A 17,948-nucleotide genomic window follows, 5' to 3' on the forward strand; every position below is an offset into this window, starting at 1 on the left:
CTGCAGACTCGTGGCAGAGGCAGTGGCCGCATACAGCAGAAGCAGAGTGTGAATGAGAGAATGTGCAAAAAACAAATATAAGCTGCGGGGCGGGGTGGGTTTAGCCACTGCATATTAATTTCTTCATTCTGGCTCTAATAATGATCCAATCGGATAGGATCAAATCGGTGATATTGTCATTCCCTACGGAATGGCGTTTTTAGTTTTCTTTTATCTTCAAAATTGTAGGATTGGGAGGTTTTCGCCCTTTTGCGGGGGTGGGGCTCATTTTTTAAATACACTTGTAACAGTGTGAGCATACAGAAGTCTGGATGTAAAATTTTGTGGCTCTAGCTTTTATGGTCTCTGAGATTCAGGCGCTCAGCAAGACGGACGGACAGACAGACATGGCTCAATCGACTCGTCTATTAATGCTGATCAAGAATATATATTCTTTATGGGGTCGGAAACGTTTCCTTCTGTGCGTTACATACATTCATTTTTACTCTTCTTACACTATTTACTCTTCGATTACCTGGTATAATGACCATGGCTAACAACTTTTTGGGGAGCCGAGAGTCCTTTATGTAAATTGCGGCCAAATTAGTGAAGGAACGAAAAACCTCTAAAAAAACCAAAGTAAATTCAAGCAAATCCCCCGCACAGGTAGAAGGCAAAAAGTAAACGCAAACACTTGGAGGTTACTAAAGTTAGGAGCAGTTTAGCCTCCGGAGACCAAGGGTCTGTCATAAAGATCCATTAGATATCAACAAACGGCAGAGCGAAAAAGATGCGGTTAAGCGACAACATCAGACGTCACATCATCTTTTAATTTGTATTCAAATTGAATGTCAAAAATACTTGACCTGAGGGAAAGTTTTTCAAGTATATAAAACAAATCAAGGCAGACGGACAATTTTTGGGATTGCCTTAAATGTGCGTAGAAGGTTTTATACCGAAGAGTAAAATGTATATTTATTTGGTCACCTTAGAAACTTATACATATAATCCTTATAAGGTTGTGCTTCGAAGGTAATCGTGGTAATCTGGTAATGATTTCTCTCAGAAATTAATCTGGTTTCTTTTTGTATAATTTCCATTGACTTTTAATCATTTTTATACCCGGTACTCAAAGAGTAAATAGGGTATATTGTATTTGTGCGAATAACGGTTGTATGTAACGCACAGAAGGAAACGTTTCCGAGCCCTTAAAGTATATATATTCTTGATCAGCATCAATAGCCGACTCGATTGAGCCATGTCCGTCTGTCCGTCCGTCCGTCCTTATAAGCGCCTCGATCTCAGAGACTATAAAAGCTAGAGCCACCAAATTTTGCATCCAGACTTCTGTATGCTCACACTGTTACAAGTGTATTTCAAACATGAGCCACGCCCCCTTCCGCCCCCGCAAAAGGGCGAAAACCACCCAAATCTACAGTTTTGAAAATACAAGAAAACTAATGGCCATATCTATCAGATCACCAAATTGGGATTTGGATTCCGATTGGATCATTATTATAGCCACAATGAAGAAATTAATTTCCAGCGGCTAAACCTACCCTGTCCCGCAGCTTTTGTTGTTCTTTTTACATTCTCTCATTCACACTCTGCTTCTGCTTCACTCGGCGCCTGCCTCTGCCCTCCCCCTGCCGAGTCCTCTACCGACTTTTAGCCAACCCCGTCCCGCAGCTTTCATTTGTTTTTTTTTTTGTGTGCGGACGGTGCCTCTGCCTCTGCCGCGAGTCTGCAGTGTGTGGGTGTAGGGAAGGGCGACGAGCGTGTTGGTGTGAGAAGTGTTGTAGATGTAGATGACTTTGTAGCATTAAGCTAATGAGGAAAGAACATGCATTTAATAGGTGAATATCGAAATTGAAAAGAAGAAGAGATTAAATTGATTTGAATTCCGACTCGGTCGAACCAGCAGCACTTGGCTTTTTATTTCGAGATTTTGATTCCGAACTGGTTGCGAGGAGTTGCGGAAACAGTGGCCAAAAGCTAATTTTTAAAAGTTAAAACCAAGACTAGGTTTTTAACGCTCTGTATTAGAAAAAGAGTGGCCATCAAAGTTGGGTATAAGAAATTTTCATAGATGGCGCCACTTTAGAAAAATAATTGTGAAACCTAGCGGTCATTATTTCACAAAATATGCAGGGAAAAAGTACCAATTTTATTGCTGTTTTAAATATCTCATAAATTGGAAAATACGATATTTTTGACGCATTTTATTTGTAGGCTTTTTACTACGTGTTCTGTAATGTGAACGATATCTAGTGGTTGGCGATGCCTTCTACATCTAGATGTAGTCCGGAGTGCCGGGTATAAAAGTTGTGACGCGTAAGAAGCGTCTCACACGTCCTTTCTCGTTTTAGGTATAAACCTCATTATGAAGTACGTTATATGGAAATTAGACAAATATATAACATGATCAACATGTGACACCATTCGGGCCTTTGCACGATGGGTAAAAATCACAATGTTGTGGCAATAATAATAAAAATAAAACAAGACTTCTACAAATTTACACGATTGCCTGTTAGACTGAAGTAGAATTTCGAAAAATTGTTTTTTTTTAGACCAAGCCTTCCTGCCGCCCCCATACGAACTGAGACGCTTCTTACGCGTCACAACTTTATACCCGGTACTCAGATAAATAGGGTATTTTGTATTAGTGCACAAAGTATGTAACACATAGAAGGAAACGTTTCCAACCCCATAAAGTATAAATATTCTTAATCAGCATCAATAGCCGAGTCGATTCAGCCATGTCTGTCTGTCCGTCCGTCCGTCCGTCTTGTTGAGCGCCTGGATCTCAGAGACAATAAAAGCTAGAGCCACGAAATTTTGCATCCAGACTTCTGTATGCTCACACTTTTACAAGTATATTTTAAAAATGAGCCACGCCCCCTTCCACCCCCGCAAAAGGGCGAAAACCTCCCAATCCTACAATTTTGAAGATAAAAGAAAACTAAAAACGCCATTCTGTAGGGTGGTGATTGGCCGCACACAGCAGAAGCAGAGTGTGAATTCGAGAATTTGAAAAAACAAATATAAGCTGCGGGACGGGGTGGGTTTAGCCACTGCACTTCATTGTGTCTATAATAATGATCCAATCGGATTCCAAGTTGGTGATCTGATAGCACAGCATACATAAGTCTGGGTGCAAAATTTGGTGACTCTAGCTCTTATAGTCTCTGAGTACTAGGCGCTCATCAGGACGGACAGACGGACAGACAGACATGGCTCTATCGACTCGGCTATTGATGCTGATCAAGAATATAAGAATTCGCACAACCACAATATACCCTATTTACTCTTCGAGTACCAGCTATAAAAATGTATTTAAAAGTTTAAGTAAGATTAAAGATCCTTTAAATCAGTTTTTAACTTTAAAAACATTTTTTGATTAATTGTAAATGTAATTTGATTTGAATCGATCCAACATACGATTGCATTTCGCTTAGTCCTTGTTTACGAAAGCAATACATTTTTATACCTGGTACACGAAGAGAAAATATGGTATATTTTCGTTATATAGGGGTCATCAAATTCCTTTGACCCCCTCTTTATAAGCCCAAGCCCATTGCCTTATATACCTCGGTAGAAATGTGTGAAACTTTAACTTGGAATATTGTTTAACACCAAGATCATCAAATGTAATTCTCTCAAGAGAACTACCGCAGACGGTGTAAGGAGCCAGTAAGGGGCTGGAGCGATGAAAAGTCATTACTTTGCATTTCGAGGCATTAAGGTGTAACATAACTTAACTTGTCGAAGATCTGAAAAGGGTGCTCAGTTTTCTGTGTAAGAGACGAGGTGGATTGGGAAGAGGTGGATGGAACAGCGAAAGAAGGAGCACTGGCCTAACTACCACACTAGGCCTGACTAGGAAGAGATATGGAGGGCATATTTTTCTTTTTAGCCTTAAACTCTTTCACAACCAGGTGCTCTGGACACAATTTGGAGGAGAAAATGGTCTCAAAATGAGTCGGCGATACGCTAATCTTGAAAGAAGATATCTCCATAGGAGAAATTAAACCAGGGATGCAAATAATGATTATTTTTAATTTTTTGAAATAAAAAAATCATTCTCTTGCGGAAACTTTGAGGCTGCCGGACATATGCCAATATTCATCTTAAAGGATAATCAATGCATATCCACCATGATATGCACTATTAACCGCTCTCTCTCCTGTGGTGGCGCTTCTGTCTTTCACTCTATAGCTCGAGTACCTGTTCTTCCTCTCTTGCTCTCAATACTTTCTGTGCAGTGGCGTGCGCTCACTGTTTTAGCTGCCGCTACGCTTGGTCATAAAGCAACTATATAAAGAGGTCTCGTCGGAAAAGATTATGGACTAGTGCGAGTGAAAAGTGCGAGTGAAAGGGCTCTGGATGTAAATGTGAGGGCAACGACAAGTGTGCTGATTAATCATTTGAAGGCAATGTGAAAAAACATAATAATTGTTTCATAGTTTAATTTTTAATAGTTTGCTACATAATAGTAGCCTGTGTTCTGAAAAAATAAACATTTAAAAAAAAATTGAAAAAAATGTTGCCCGCAACCAACCTTCCGCGACGAAAGGAAACGTGCACTGAGAATTGGGTAACGCAGCGAGTAACTCTGCCACCGACGAGGCCTCTTCTCTCCTCTCTGCGCTCATCTGTTTTCGATCCCGCTTTAAGCATTGCTTTAAGCACTTGGTCGGCACACTGGTCCCATTGCTATTTGTTTTGTGAAAAACATTTTTTTTTAATTTTTTATTTATATATTCAATATAAATAATACAAAATAATGGAATACGTTTTTGTGTGCTCCGCTAAGGCTTGCAAAAAGCAGATCACCCACGATCAGCCGATCATACCTTGCTGGCTCTGCGATAACGTGGTGCACGCAAAATGTATTGGGTTTTTAGGCCTCGTGGGTGACGCAATTTCAAAGCGTAATGGTCTGCATTACAGTTGCGAGGCATGTCGGTCTGTCGAGAATGACATGGTCACGTTTATGAGGCAGACGCGAAAGGGCTTTAAGGAGATGACCGTGGGCTTTAAAAAGCAGTACGATCGGCTTAAAGCCATGGAGTCACAATTTCAGCAGTTTTAAAGTGCAAAAAATCACTCCTCGTGATCTGCAAGTGCCTGTCCCTCGACGGCTCGCTGCTGATCAACTGTCTCCGTCCACTCCGATAGTGCAGCAGCTAATTTCGTTCGCCACTATAGGAGCAACGAAAGCTGCTGGTGATCAAGTTTCGGCTACCGAATCGATAATCTCGGAGAAAATGCAGCCAGTTAGTACTGTAGCGTCCGTGTCTGTCACGTCCGTTCCAAAGCTACATCATATCCCATCTATTTCGATCCCACCAGTTAATAAACTTCCCGGACAACCGCATATTGCCGTCTATTTATGTCACTTGCTTCATATATTCCACCGACTTCGGTCGTACTAATATACGAGCAGCACTTGTCTTCCTTAAAAACTGTTTCTTCCTAGCTATCTGATAAAGACCATTTAATAGTTCTTGGGGATTTCAACCTGCCAGGTACTGTCTGGTCTTCGGTTAACGAGTCAAACAACCTTGTGCCCATTTCACGACATGAGTTTATTGATGGCTTATTAGACCTGTCCCTGTCTCAAGGCAACCATGTAAAAAACTCCTTGGGTCGATTGCTTGATCTGTGCTTTGTCTCGGATCCGACCGTAGCGTTGTTAACACGAGCACTCCCGCTCACTATACCTGAAGACTGCTATCATCCTACTTTCGAAGTATCGGTAGATTTTGGACCTACTGTATCGGATCGTGCGGGTAGGCTATCTGAACGCGTCCGCTGCTTTCGTAAAGCCGAGTTTACGAAGCTCAATAACTTAATTCGAAATTTTGCTCTGTACTCGTGCACTGACGTCATTGAAGGCACAAACATTTTTTACAATGAACTTGACACAATTTTTGACACGTGTGTCCCACTTTCATGTCCGACTAGATCTGCGAAACCTCCTTGGTTCACCAAAGCGTTTTCCAGTCTAAAAAATCTAAAATCAAGACTATTTAAAAAATGTCAAGAAGTTGGTTCTCCCTCTTCTCTTTCTAATTACTTAATAGCTCGGTCAAATATCACTGTTCTTAATGCTCAATGCTATAGGAACTACCTACTTCGATGGGAAGTCCGTTTTCACAGGACCCTAAACAGTTTTACAGCTTTGTAAAGAGTAAGCGTAGAACGCTATCTATCCTCGCTATCATTTTTGAATATGTCGGCAAACAATGATCAGGAAATCGCCCAGGAAAGCTACCCAGGTCATATATATCCATATAGTTTTCCAAGGTCGAATGGCATTTTCTGAATAAAGGCTCCTTACTTCATGAACTTCACCGGGCCCTGACGGAGATCCCGGCTGTGTACTCAGCTACTGTGCCGAGTCTCTGTGCGGACCTTTGCTTAAACTATTCACTCTATCCATTCATTCTTCTAGCTTTCCCCCCATCTGGAAGGAATCCTTTTTAATTCCTCTCCATAAGAAAGGTAGCAAGTCTGACGCTAAAAACAATAGAGGTATATCTAAGTTATCCGCTATTCCAAAAATGTTCGAGAAACTTTTAACTCCGCACTTGCAGCATCTCTGCAAATCACTTATATCTCCAGCTCAGCACGGATTTATACGACGACGATCAACAACCAGTAATCTTTTAGAGTTCACCTCCTTTGTCATTAAAGGATTCCAAGGTAACTTTCAGACGGATGTTATTTACACTGACTTCAGTAAGGCATTCGATTCTGTAAACCATTCTCTTCTTGCACAAAAGCTCGACCTTCTAGGGTTTCCGCCCAATCTGTTGAGATGGATTTCTAGCTACCTGTGTTCTAGGTCTCAAAGGGTCATTTTCTAAAACTCCTTATCTTTACCTGTTATGGTTACTTCTGGAGTACCACAGGGTAGCCATTTAGGCCCCTTACTTTTCACACTCTTTATTAATGACCTGCCTTCTGTATTAACAAATTCTCGAGTACCTATGTATGCGGATGATGTTAAACTCTGTGTCCAGTATAAGGACATTTCATTTCACTCTCGCTTGCAATCTGATCTCAATAGCTTTCAGTCATGGTGCTGTGCAAATATGTTACAACTTAATGCCTCGAAGTGCAATGTAATGACTTTTTATCGCTCCAGCCCCTTCCTGGCACCTTACACCCTCTGCGGTAGTTCTCTTGAGAGAATTACATTGGTTGATGATCTAGGTGTTAAACTAGACCCGGTTAAAGTTTTCTGAACACATTTCTACCATGGTAAATAAATCCATGGGTGTGCTTGGGTTTATAAAGAGGTGGTCAAAGGAATTTGATTACCCCTATATAACGAACACTCTCTATATCTCGCTTGTTCGTCCGATTTTAGAATACGGCTCATGTGTATGGTGCCCTCAGTACAACATACATCAGGACCGTATTAAATCAGTACAGAACAACTTTTTATTATTTGCCCTACGGGGCCTCAACTGGGATGCAACTGTGAGACTGCCATCCTACCGTAGTAGACTTCTTTTAATAAATCTTCCATCCTTTGTTAGTCGTAGAAAAATGCTTGGTGTAATTTTTATGAACAACTTGATCAAGGGGGATGACTTGCTGAGGCGCATAAACTTTACGATTCCCATTAGACCCACTAGAAACCTTTGTTCCTTCCACTATGTAGATCGAATTATTCCTCACACGAACCCTTTAGGGGTTTGTGCTCGGATTATAATTCCCTCTACCACATTATATCCTCAACTAACTCCCTTCTTCTTCTTACATCTCTTATACTTTCCTACCTCTACCGCAGTTAGTTTCATTTTAGTTTTGTCTTGTTTCTGATGTTGGTAATTTTTGCTTGATTAGCTATAGTAGCTCCAGTCTAGTTGTGTTTAGCTCTAATTTTCCTCGAATATTAGCCTAACATCTATCTTTCCTGCATGCTCGCGACCGGTTCGGTTAATCGCGCCGCGAGTCATGCGGCAGCGCCCCTCGGTCGGTTGGGCGGCAGGAGGGCTGCGTTCTGCTGGGTTCCGCTCGTAACAGGCTGTTGCTTGGTGTCGCATGGGCCACTTGATGGTGCTGTCATTGCATATCAACGTCACAACTTTTATACCCGGCACTCAGTACTACATCTGCACCTTAGCGGTTATTTGTCAAATTTTTTCTTCATCTGTCATCTATATCAACAATACTACTCACACCAACTAGCTCCTTAGCTCGTCGCACTTCCATAGACCCACACACTACAGAGTCCCGGCCAAGGCAGAGACGCGGCAGACGCAGAGGCCGCACACTGCGCGAAGCAGAGTGTGAATGAAAGAATGGAAATTAATTTCTTCATTGTGGCTATAATAATGATCCAATCGGATCCCAATTTGGTGATCTGGTAGATATGGTCATTCCCTACGGAATTAGTTTTCTTTTATCTTCAAAATTGTAGATTTGGGTTTTCGCCCTTTTTCGGGGGCGTGGCTCATTTTTGAAATACACTTGTAACAGTCTGGATGCAATATTTGGTGGCTCTAGCTTTTATGGTCTCTGAGATCCAGGCGCTCAACAAGACGGACGGAGGACGGACAGACAGACATGGCTCAATCGACTCGGCTATTGATGCTGATCAAGAATATATATACTATATCGTCGGAAACGTTTCCTTCTTCAATACGCTTTAAACTATAAAATTGTATTGCGTCTGCTTCCCGATTTTTTTTGGCAAAAACGGGCAAAAAGCATTAAAACCACGTGATTCTATAATATTTTGTTAATAACATGTAACTTGAACCTCTGTGCAGTGGTGTGCTGTGCAAAAGTAATATACCACAGAAAACACTTGCAATTGTTATTTCCCAAGCTAAAAAGACACAGTGTTAGAGTGGCCAACAAAATTAGCGATCGAAGTGGACAGAGTGGACAGACACAAAAACCACAAAGCATCAATCAGCTTTTCAGATAAACAAAGTTCTTCACAACCAGATCTAAGATACTTAAGTTATGTGAAAAAACACACCGCTTCCTCAGAAAAAACCTTAAGTACAAAATACAAGACTATAAAAATTCTTAAAAAAAAGTTCTGCCATAAAAAAAACAATAGGTTATGAAACTATCAGAAAAAGTCAGTTTGGTTCTTTGATGAAAAAAAAGTTCGATTTTGTCGAGAAGTGTAAAATGTAAATTGAACCTTCGTGAAGTGGTGTGCTGACAAAAGTAATGTTCCACTGAACACACTTACATAAATTTATGTGAAAACAAATTAACCAAAAAAACATTGGATATTTCAATAACAATACATAACTATCAAAATAGATTTATTAACAATTGATCTACTTTTTTTTGTATACCCGGTACTCGAAGATTAAATAGTTTATATTGTATTTGTTCACTGTTACAAGTTTTTCTTTTAAAATGAGCCACGCCCCCTTCCGCCCCCGCAAAAGCGCAAAAACCTTCCAAATCTACATTCCGTATGGAATGGCCATATCTATCAGATCGCCAAATTGGGATCCGATTGGATCATTATAATAGCCAGAATGAAGAAATGAATTTGCAGTGGCTAAACCCACCCTGTCCCGCAGCTTTTGTTTTTTTTTTCACATTCTCTCATTCGCCTCTGCCGCAAGTCTGCAGTGTGTGGGTCTAGGGAAGGGCGGCGAGCTAAAGTTAGTACTAGCTAGTACTGAGTGCCGGGTCTAAAAGTTGTGACTCGTATGAAGCGTCTCACACGTCCCTTCTCGTTTAATATTTCGCATCGAGCTAACATTAAACCTGCAAATTGTTCAATGCTTACCGCATTTCTTACAATGCGAAGCTCCTCTTAATCAGCAGACTTTGAAAATGATCACAAAAATAAGGGTACTCCGTAAAAATTTTCTAAAACTATTTTGTAGCAGGTTATTTGTTTTAAGCATTATATCTTTGAATAATCTAATTTGTATCTTGGTATCGTCCACGACACCGATACATCGAGTGGAGATACCAATAGGTTAAGTAAATCACTACGGACTATCGATAAGCGGGTAATCGGGATTGCGGGAAGAAAGGGACTTAGATTGTAATGATCATGCAGACCGGTCGTATGTAAAAAGAAATAATAAAATTAAGAACAATTAAATAAGAATCCGAGTGTGTGCCTTTTTTTCTGATTCGCCAAGAGCCTCCTACAATTTATATTATTTTTTGATATTCAGAAATCAGAAAATCAAAGTCGCATTCAAATATTTAACACAACAAAATAACATTAGTTCCCAAAACTTGGGCTTTTTCCACATAAGTAGTGCTTTGGCTATTTTTAAGTTGAGTAAAAAAAAAGATTTTCTATCCCTACCCATTTTAAATACTTGTATTCCCATAAAAACAAAGTTTGCAAGCTCACGTAACTCACTGAAAATCAGTGCAGTTTATGATCAAAGCGACTCAGTTCTTAGATCCATCTCCAACGATTAACTTGATGATTTTAATATAAAATCCCCAACCACACACATGCACAGAAACTCATTAAGGGTTTCCACATTTAATTCCCTAATCCATAACATAAAATGCTTCGTACACTCTAAGGCTCTAAACTCCTTTGCTTATGGACCCTCAATAACCTTCTGACTGAGAGACTGCTTTCTATATCTGTGCTCCGACGACTGTCATCAACGATTGCCATCGTCAAAATTTCCGTGGCCCTCGCCCCCTACAGTGCCCTGCCGCCACCACCGCGTGGAGCCAACAATTAACAATTAAAGCCCCAAAGAGCAGAGCACAACTCAATTTTGAAATACGCAGAGAGAGAGAGAGAGAATGAGCAGATAAGTAGAAACACAGAGATGGGATGTGGAAGATGGCAGATATACAACAGCAATGGCAATTTCATATATAGTATTCCCATCTGGGAAACCAGAGAGATTGTTGGTGCAACAACATTGGGCAGAGGACAGACGACCGACCCCCACCGACCTTCCCCACCGAAGTGTTTTAAATTCTTGTCTCTTTCGTTCGTCTCCTCTGTGTGGCACTTACAATACAACTTAAAACTTGTTACGCATTTAATTGCAAATAAAAAGTTTGGTAGTTACAAGTGTTGTTTGTGTTGCTTTGGTGGATCCGCTACGAAATTGTCTCCAATAACAAAACCCAAAAACCAAAAACCAAGCAAATGAGGAGGAGGAGGCAGGATCTCTCCGCCCCACAGCCACACACACAAAGATGAAGTCATCAGGAAAATGCGTGGAAAAGAAGCCAAAAGGGTTTTTAGCCGCTTAATTGCTGTGGCGGGATGGGAATCCCCTTTCTCTCTCTCTCTCTCTCTCTCTCTCTCTCTCTCTCTCTCTCTCTCTCTCTCTCCTGATTTCAACGATAGCACTCATTCGAATTTTCTGGCGATTTTTGGCTTAAAAACTTTTCCCATAAGAATTGGTCATGGCCATCGTAGCGATTTTCCAACACAAAACCTAAACACGGGCATCTTCCAACAGCGAGAGATGAGTGGAAAAACAGGGCGAAAAGTTTACTCCTTGGGGTGTCATAAATGGTAATGTTTTCATTTGACTTGGGCAACTACGGGAGTCCTGCAACTAATTTTGGCTCTTCACGTGGGAAAAGGAAAGTTTGTGAAGCAAGGGATTTACGCGCATATTAAAGCGTATCAATCTTTTACTTCCAGTGAAACGAACTATGACCAATGAACCATCGTTTATATTAGGTGGAGAAATCTCCTACATAGGCTGCTGTCCACTGTGGAGATCATTCCGCAAATAAATATTATACTACTCGACACGATTTTGCCGCTTCGATCCAGACTAAAATCGGTATGGTTCAAACCGGAAAAAAAGTTCGATTTTGTCGAGTAGTGTTATTAAAAAATTCTGAAGATATAACTGCGTTTATTTTCCTTTTGGTGATCACACATTTGGGAAAGAAATTATCTCCAGAGATGAACTACAAACTCTATGGATCATTCCATTATTAAATATTCATTAATGTTAATGTGGTAATCAAGAAACCGATAGCTTAACGATACCTTAAAGATACCTTACAGATCATCTAATTGGACAGCTGCAAGTGAGCATTCACGGCAAGCTAGAAAAAATCATATAATTAAAATTTTAAGCTGCTCCCTAAGCTAAGATATGGATGGAATTTTAAGTAGCATTAATATTCAATTACCTTTGGATCGTTGGACTGCAAAAAAGTACTGACTGATTTAGGAACATTTTACATTTCTAAATTTCTATTATACTTTGTAATTTTGTATACCCGGTACTCGAAGAGCTCAAGCTCAAATACCATAGAAACAAAAGTGGATGTACATATGTAAGGGCAACCTGCGAAAATCTGGTTTATTCACAATTTTGAAGAGAAATCAAACGAGTAGAAACGTGTTAGACACTTCTTAAGCGTCAAAACTTTTATACCCGGCACTCAGTAAGACAGTGGTTTTTTTCAAATTTTGAAATACACTGGTTTCCGTGTGGGCATACAGCAGAGGACTGTTGTAAACATTTGGTGGCTCTAGCTCTTATAGTCTCTGAGAACTAGCCGACAAACAAGACGGACAGAGAGGCAGACAGATATAGACTCGGCGGCTATTGATGTTGATAAAGAATTTTATGGGGTCGAAAATTTGTGCACAAATACAATATACACTATTTACTCTACGAGTACCGGATATAAAAACGCAATTCCATATGGAAGGGCCATATCTATCATATCAAATACCGAATTCGGGTTGCGTTGGATCATTATTATTGCTAGAATGAAGATATCAATTTGTATTCGCTACCCCCGCCCCGTCGAGCAGTTTTTATTTATTTTTTGAACATTCTCTCACTACACACTATGCTTCGTGAAGCGTGAAGTTGTGACGCGTGCAAAGCGTCTAGCTATGACTAGTTGTGGTGATTGAAATTTTGCTAAATAAAAGCTCAACCAAACAGATCGAATAGATTCTCCTGCTGTTGCTGCTGTTGACCTCCTCCTCCGCCATTCTGTTCTTGCTCATGCTGTTGTCCCTGAAAGAATTCAATGCCACCGCCAAAGGGACCTCTCAGAATGACACCTTGCTCCTGCTGTTGCTCCTGATTCTGCTGGCCGCCACCAAAGCCGCTTTGTTTTTGTTGCTGTTGCTGTTGCTGTGGTAGGCCGTTACCAAAGCCGCCCTGTTGTTGCTGTTGTTCCACTCGCTCAAATTCCCTTATGATGCCACCAAAGGGTCCACCAAACTGAGCCGTTGACAAGGCGAACAAAGCCACAAATACAATCACCTAAAGGGTACATTAGATTAGAAATTTTTTCTTGGCATAAATGTTGACTGAACTTGCCACAAATTGCATTATAATTTGATTTCCCGCTGGCGATCTGCTATGCTCTAAAAACTTCCATAAACTGCTTCGCTTTATGCATTTATCTCACATTTTTCTACGTTATTTTTGACAGTCAAAACTGGTCATGGATCAGTCTAGTGCTAAGGGGATTCCTCGAATTGATAGATAACGAGGAGGGACGTGTGGTACGCTTCGTAAGCGTCACAACTTTTATACCCGGTACTCAGTCCGTATATCTGTACCTTAGTGTTTCTTTTCCGAATTTTAAATTTTATTTACATCTGTCACCTTCATCTACATGAATTCTCCCACACACCTCACAAAGGAGAATGAGAGACTGAGAACACAATAAGTAAAGCTGCTGGAAGGGGCAGTCTGGAGGCAACATTTGGTGGCTCTAGCTTTTATAGTCTCTGAGATCTAGCCAACAAGCAATTCGGATAGACGGACGGACAGACAGACAGATATAGACTCGGCTATTGATGCTTCTCAAGATACTTTTATACTTTATGGGGTCTAAAACGTTTTCTTCTGTGCGTTAAATCCACTTTTGTTCAAAAATACAATAACCCTATTTACTTTGCGAGTACCGGGTATAAAAACAGGTTGTTTTCGTAGTTCCTCTCTCGGGCTTTCTGTCTCTAATGTTGGAATCTCGCTCTGCTATCTCTGTGCTAATCAAATTAAATGTTAATTTATGAACACTCGCATAAAAGAAATCATGAGTCATTGGCCAGACGCATTAGCAATGTTGTTTGATTTTTATTTATTTTATTTTGTAGTCTTAAAACGTTTGGGTGGATAAACAAGTATCTCTCAGAGGGACTTTCAATGACATAACCACTTCCGGACGCTCAGTTAGCTTAATTTTTTGTATAAATACTTAGAAGATTGATTCCTGCTGCTGCTGTTGTTGCTGCTGCTCACCACCGAATCCTCCACCGAAGCCGTCAAAGCCACCTTCCTGCTGCTCCTGTTGCTGCTGCTGCTGTCCCCCAAAACCGCCACCGAATCCTCCGCCGAAGGCTGAACTCTCCTGCTGCTGCTGTTGCTGCTGCTCGCCACCGAATACTCCGCCGAAGCCACCGCCAAAGCCAACATTCTGCTGTTGCTGTTGCTGCTGCTGTTCACCGCCAAAGCCTCCGCCGAATCCACCAAATTGAGGCAGGCAGTTGGCCAAAGCGAACAGAGCCACAAAAACGATCACCTAGCGGTAGCGAGTATTAAAATCAAACGTAATCATGAGAGTCAAAGAGTCGAAACCAACCAGAAATTTCATTGTGTTTTAGGAGCTTTTCTTGTTACAGACGTTTGGAAACTATCGTTAGTACTGAATCGCGTCTGTTTAAATCGTTCTCTATTTATACGTTTCAAGACTAACTTTCTTGGGTTCTTTGCGCGCGCGCGCGTTTGAAGTAAACCTGTCCCCAAGGCCCCCAGACACCTGTCCAGACGTTTTTTGGGCTTCCCTCCTAAGCAGATCACTGACCAGCCATACTGACAGAAATACGTTTCTCTTTTATTTAAGATAGTTTTTTCTTGTTTTTGTTGAGTCTTTTGTATTGATTTTGTTTTATAGTTGACGTCGCTGAACATGCAGCAGGTGCGTGCCTGCTCCACACATAAATACGGATTTCATAGTTTTTCAATCTGTATTTAAAACAGTTGTTGTTTTGTTTTTTAACACACTAAGTGTGTTAAGGCCTGAACTTTTCCAGTCTCAACCCCCATGTATGTAGTAAATTTTGTAACAGACTCAGCTCTTCCTTGAGGAAGTACGCAAATGAATTATAATTGGTGTGGAGAAATAAGTTGTAGTAAGTTAATTACATGTCGTAGTTATTATCAAAGATACACTTTTTCTGTGTGAGCTCCGACAGTATTTCAAAAGTGTTGTCAATCGCTTGACACAAGAGCCAAAGCAAAAGCGAAATTCCACCAATAGATTCAGAGGGGCTCAGAGATCAGAGATAGATGCAAAAGGGTAAAGGGACGCCAAAGAGGGGTGGTCTGTATGTGACTGTGTGAGGCAACCAAATTTTCGAATACGTGTTCTCCTTAACTTTGGCTTTTAACCTTGGCACAGCTTCGGGGGAGTTGTCCTTTTGGTGCGCATTTAGAGGTAAATGAATTTATCTTCCCCTTTTAGTTGTAGCTAATTTATTTTTATTTTTATTGAATTTGTTTGTAACCTCCGCCCAGAACGGTATCTCTAAGTAAGATATTGTGTGCAGCATTTTATGGCATTGCCTTGTATTGAAGGACTTTATTTGGCGTTTGCTTTAGCTTGCAACTTGCTATAATCTTAAAAAAGAACACTCGAAATGGTTGCCTCTAATCATAGGGCATCAAATTCTCCCATGAAAGTGTTCAGTAATTTCCATTAACTTTGCAGTAAAATGCCTAATGACCCATTCTACCCTGGCCACACTGCCTGTGCCGCGTCGCGTGTCACATGTTGCAAGCATATTCAGACTGCGCCTGATGGTGGCCCGACACGACAGTACCCCAGTGCGCCTTGCATTCAAATTTGTTTACAATTTTATTTAAATTACCGAAAATTGTTAATAATTTTGTTCAGATTATATTCCATTAGACGTTTGACTTAAGCTTTACATAATCAGACTTTAAAGTATGCTTTAAGTGAAGCGTGATATGGGATCTAATGGAAAATGGGTGCTTGGTTCGGTTCTATATAAACATGCTGAAGATGGTCTAATAAATATTCGTAAGTACTAAGAAGTAATTGTTTTTCATTTTGTGTATTTTGTTACTGGATCCTTCTGTCTTAGAGCGTCATTTTTTATTGTTAGCTTCTTTCTTTCAGCTGACAGCATATATGATTACAGAATAACGCAATAGAATGGAGTACAGTCAAACAGGACTCCCACCTAGCAAACCTTTTAATCCTTTAAAACTTTTTGGCTTGGGTAACTTATTCGGTGGCTTTCGTTCGGCAGCCATCGGCACTGACACCCCCGTCAAATCGATGTCTGATGTTATTAAGGTTCCTACTGGAAAGGCAATGCATTTTATGCCCCCAGTATCCAGGTAAAAATGAGTTTTAAAGGAGGTGTAAGTGTGGGTGTGTGTCTATCTTTCCAACCATATGATTTTCACATGCTTAAGCCGCAAACTTATGTGAGCGCACAGCTTGAAATCCACGCTCCACGAAAACTTAACTAGAAACTAAAGCCCACAAGAAAAGAAAAACATAGAAAGAGTGTAAGAGACATCGACTGCAAGCTCCCTAATAAATGGATAGTAGAGAAATGGAAGTGGAACTCTTTTTAGGAGTACTACAGAGATGTATCAGGCAAGGAGTTAGACAGCCAAAGTGCTTGTTTTAGCCAAGTTTAACATTTAGCAAATGTACACTTAGTTTGACTATTTCCCCAGATTATTTCCCAAAAAACAATAACCTTTCTTCATCAAAACTACCAGGTATTTTAACTGCTTAAGAAGATTGGAGTAAGGCAGAAGTAGTGTAGTAGCTGCTGGTTTCTGGGATACTATCTAGTGCTATGAACTTTGCTTCTGACCGAGCTGAGCCTCTTGCTCCATCTGCTCCTGCGCCCACCTTAAATCGTCCTGCTACTGCTGCTTCATACGAGTGTTCACTTCCACATAGTCGTAGTCGTCGCCGTCGTCGTCGTCACAGCTGCAATTTTGACAGGAGCTTAGGACTTGGAACTCTCTCCAACAATTTTTGAGCCAAGTCAATGAGCAATTGACTGCCAAACAACCAACCCGTGCTGCTGCTACTGCTATCCCCACTTTCGGAGGCAACTTCCTTGCAGTCCTCTCTAACTTCCTCCTGGCATCTGCATATTTTTGCGCAAATATGTTTTATTATGGGTTAGGAAAACTTTTTTAATGTCTCCCTTACCACACACCCACACCCTGTCACTCGTTCAGGGTTGAGCGAAGTTTCTTCCTCCACACACTTTTTTCTGTCTGTATTTTTTGTCAAGTGCACTTCATACTTTTTATACCCGGTACTCGAAGAGTAAATTGGTGAATTGTATTTGTGTACGATGGATGTATCTTGATGTATGTAACAGACAGAAGGAAACATTTCCGACTCCACAAACTATATATATATTTTTGATCAGCATCAATAGCCGAGTCTATGTCAGTCTGTCTGTGTGTCCGTCCGACTTGATGAGCGCCTGGGTATCAGAGACTATAAAAGGTAGAGCCACCAAATTGCGGCTCTAGTGGAGGGGAGCGAGCTAAAAGATCGTATTGGCGTGAGAAATTATGTAGATGTAGATGAAAGATGCATACAAAATGTAAATTGTCAAATGTAAAGTTCGAAAAAAAACCACTAAGGTACCACAGATTACTGAACACTGGCGAGCAGCAGCAACAACAGCAGCAGGAGAGTTCGGCCTTCGGCGGTGGATTCGATGGTGGGTTTGGGGACACCAACAGCAGCAACAAGAGCAACAGGAAGGTGGCTTTGGCGGCATAAATGAGTACCGGGTATTAAAGTCGTGACGCGTCTTTCACGTCCCTCCTTGTTGATGGATGTGTTTTCGCCAACTATTTTGGGAACACAAACGAAAATGCAGCGATAAACAGCTCGAGATTCGCCAGAAGTTTATGAAGGTCGTTTTATGAGCCTGTGTGCGTTCGTGGAATGGATTTTCCGAGTTT

General features: G+C 40.8%; 1 protein-coding gene across 2 annotated transcripts; it reads right to left on the reverse strand.

The window, feature by feature from the left end:
• Nucleotides 1-12,887: 12,887 nt before the first annotated feature.
• LOC117590901 (enhanced filamentous growth protein-like) lies at nt 12,888-14,585 on the reverse strand. 2 transcript variants are annotated; one of them, XM_034283933.1, is made up of 2 exons: nt 14,554-14,585; nt 12,888-13,226 (listed from the first exon to the last, which is right to left on the reverse strand). In XM_034283933.1, exons 1-2 carry the CDS (start codon nt 14,563-14,565, stop codon nt 12,888-12,890), a joined length of 351 nt encoding a protein of 116 aa, XP_034139824.1. In that variant the 5' UTR covers nt 14,566-14,585. The 2 variants fall into 2 exon arrangements, with proteins under 2 accessions (XP_034139824.1, XP_034139825.1); XM_034283934.1 differs by lacking the exon at nt 14,554-14,585 and adding an exon at nt 13,284-13,324.
• Nucleotides 14,586-17,948: the final 3,363 nt, after the last annotated feature.

Source organism: Drosophila guanche, unplaced genomic scaffold (genome assembly GCF_900245975.1).
Source record: "Drosophila guanche unplaced genomic scaffold, DGUA_6, whole genome shotgun sequence".
Lineage (NCBI taxonomy): Eukaryota > Metazoa > Arthropoda > Insecta > Diptera > Drosophilidae > Drosophila > Drosophila guanche.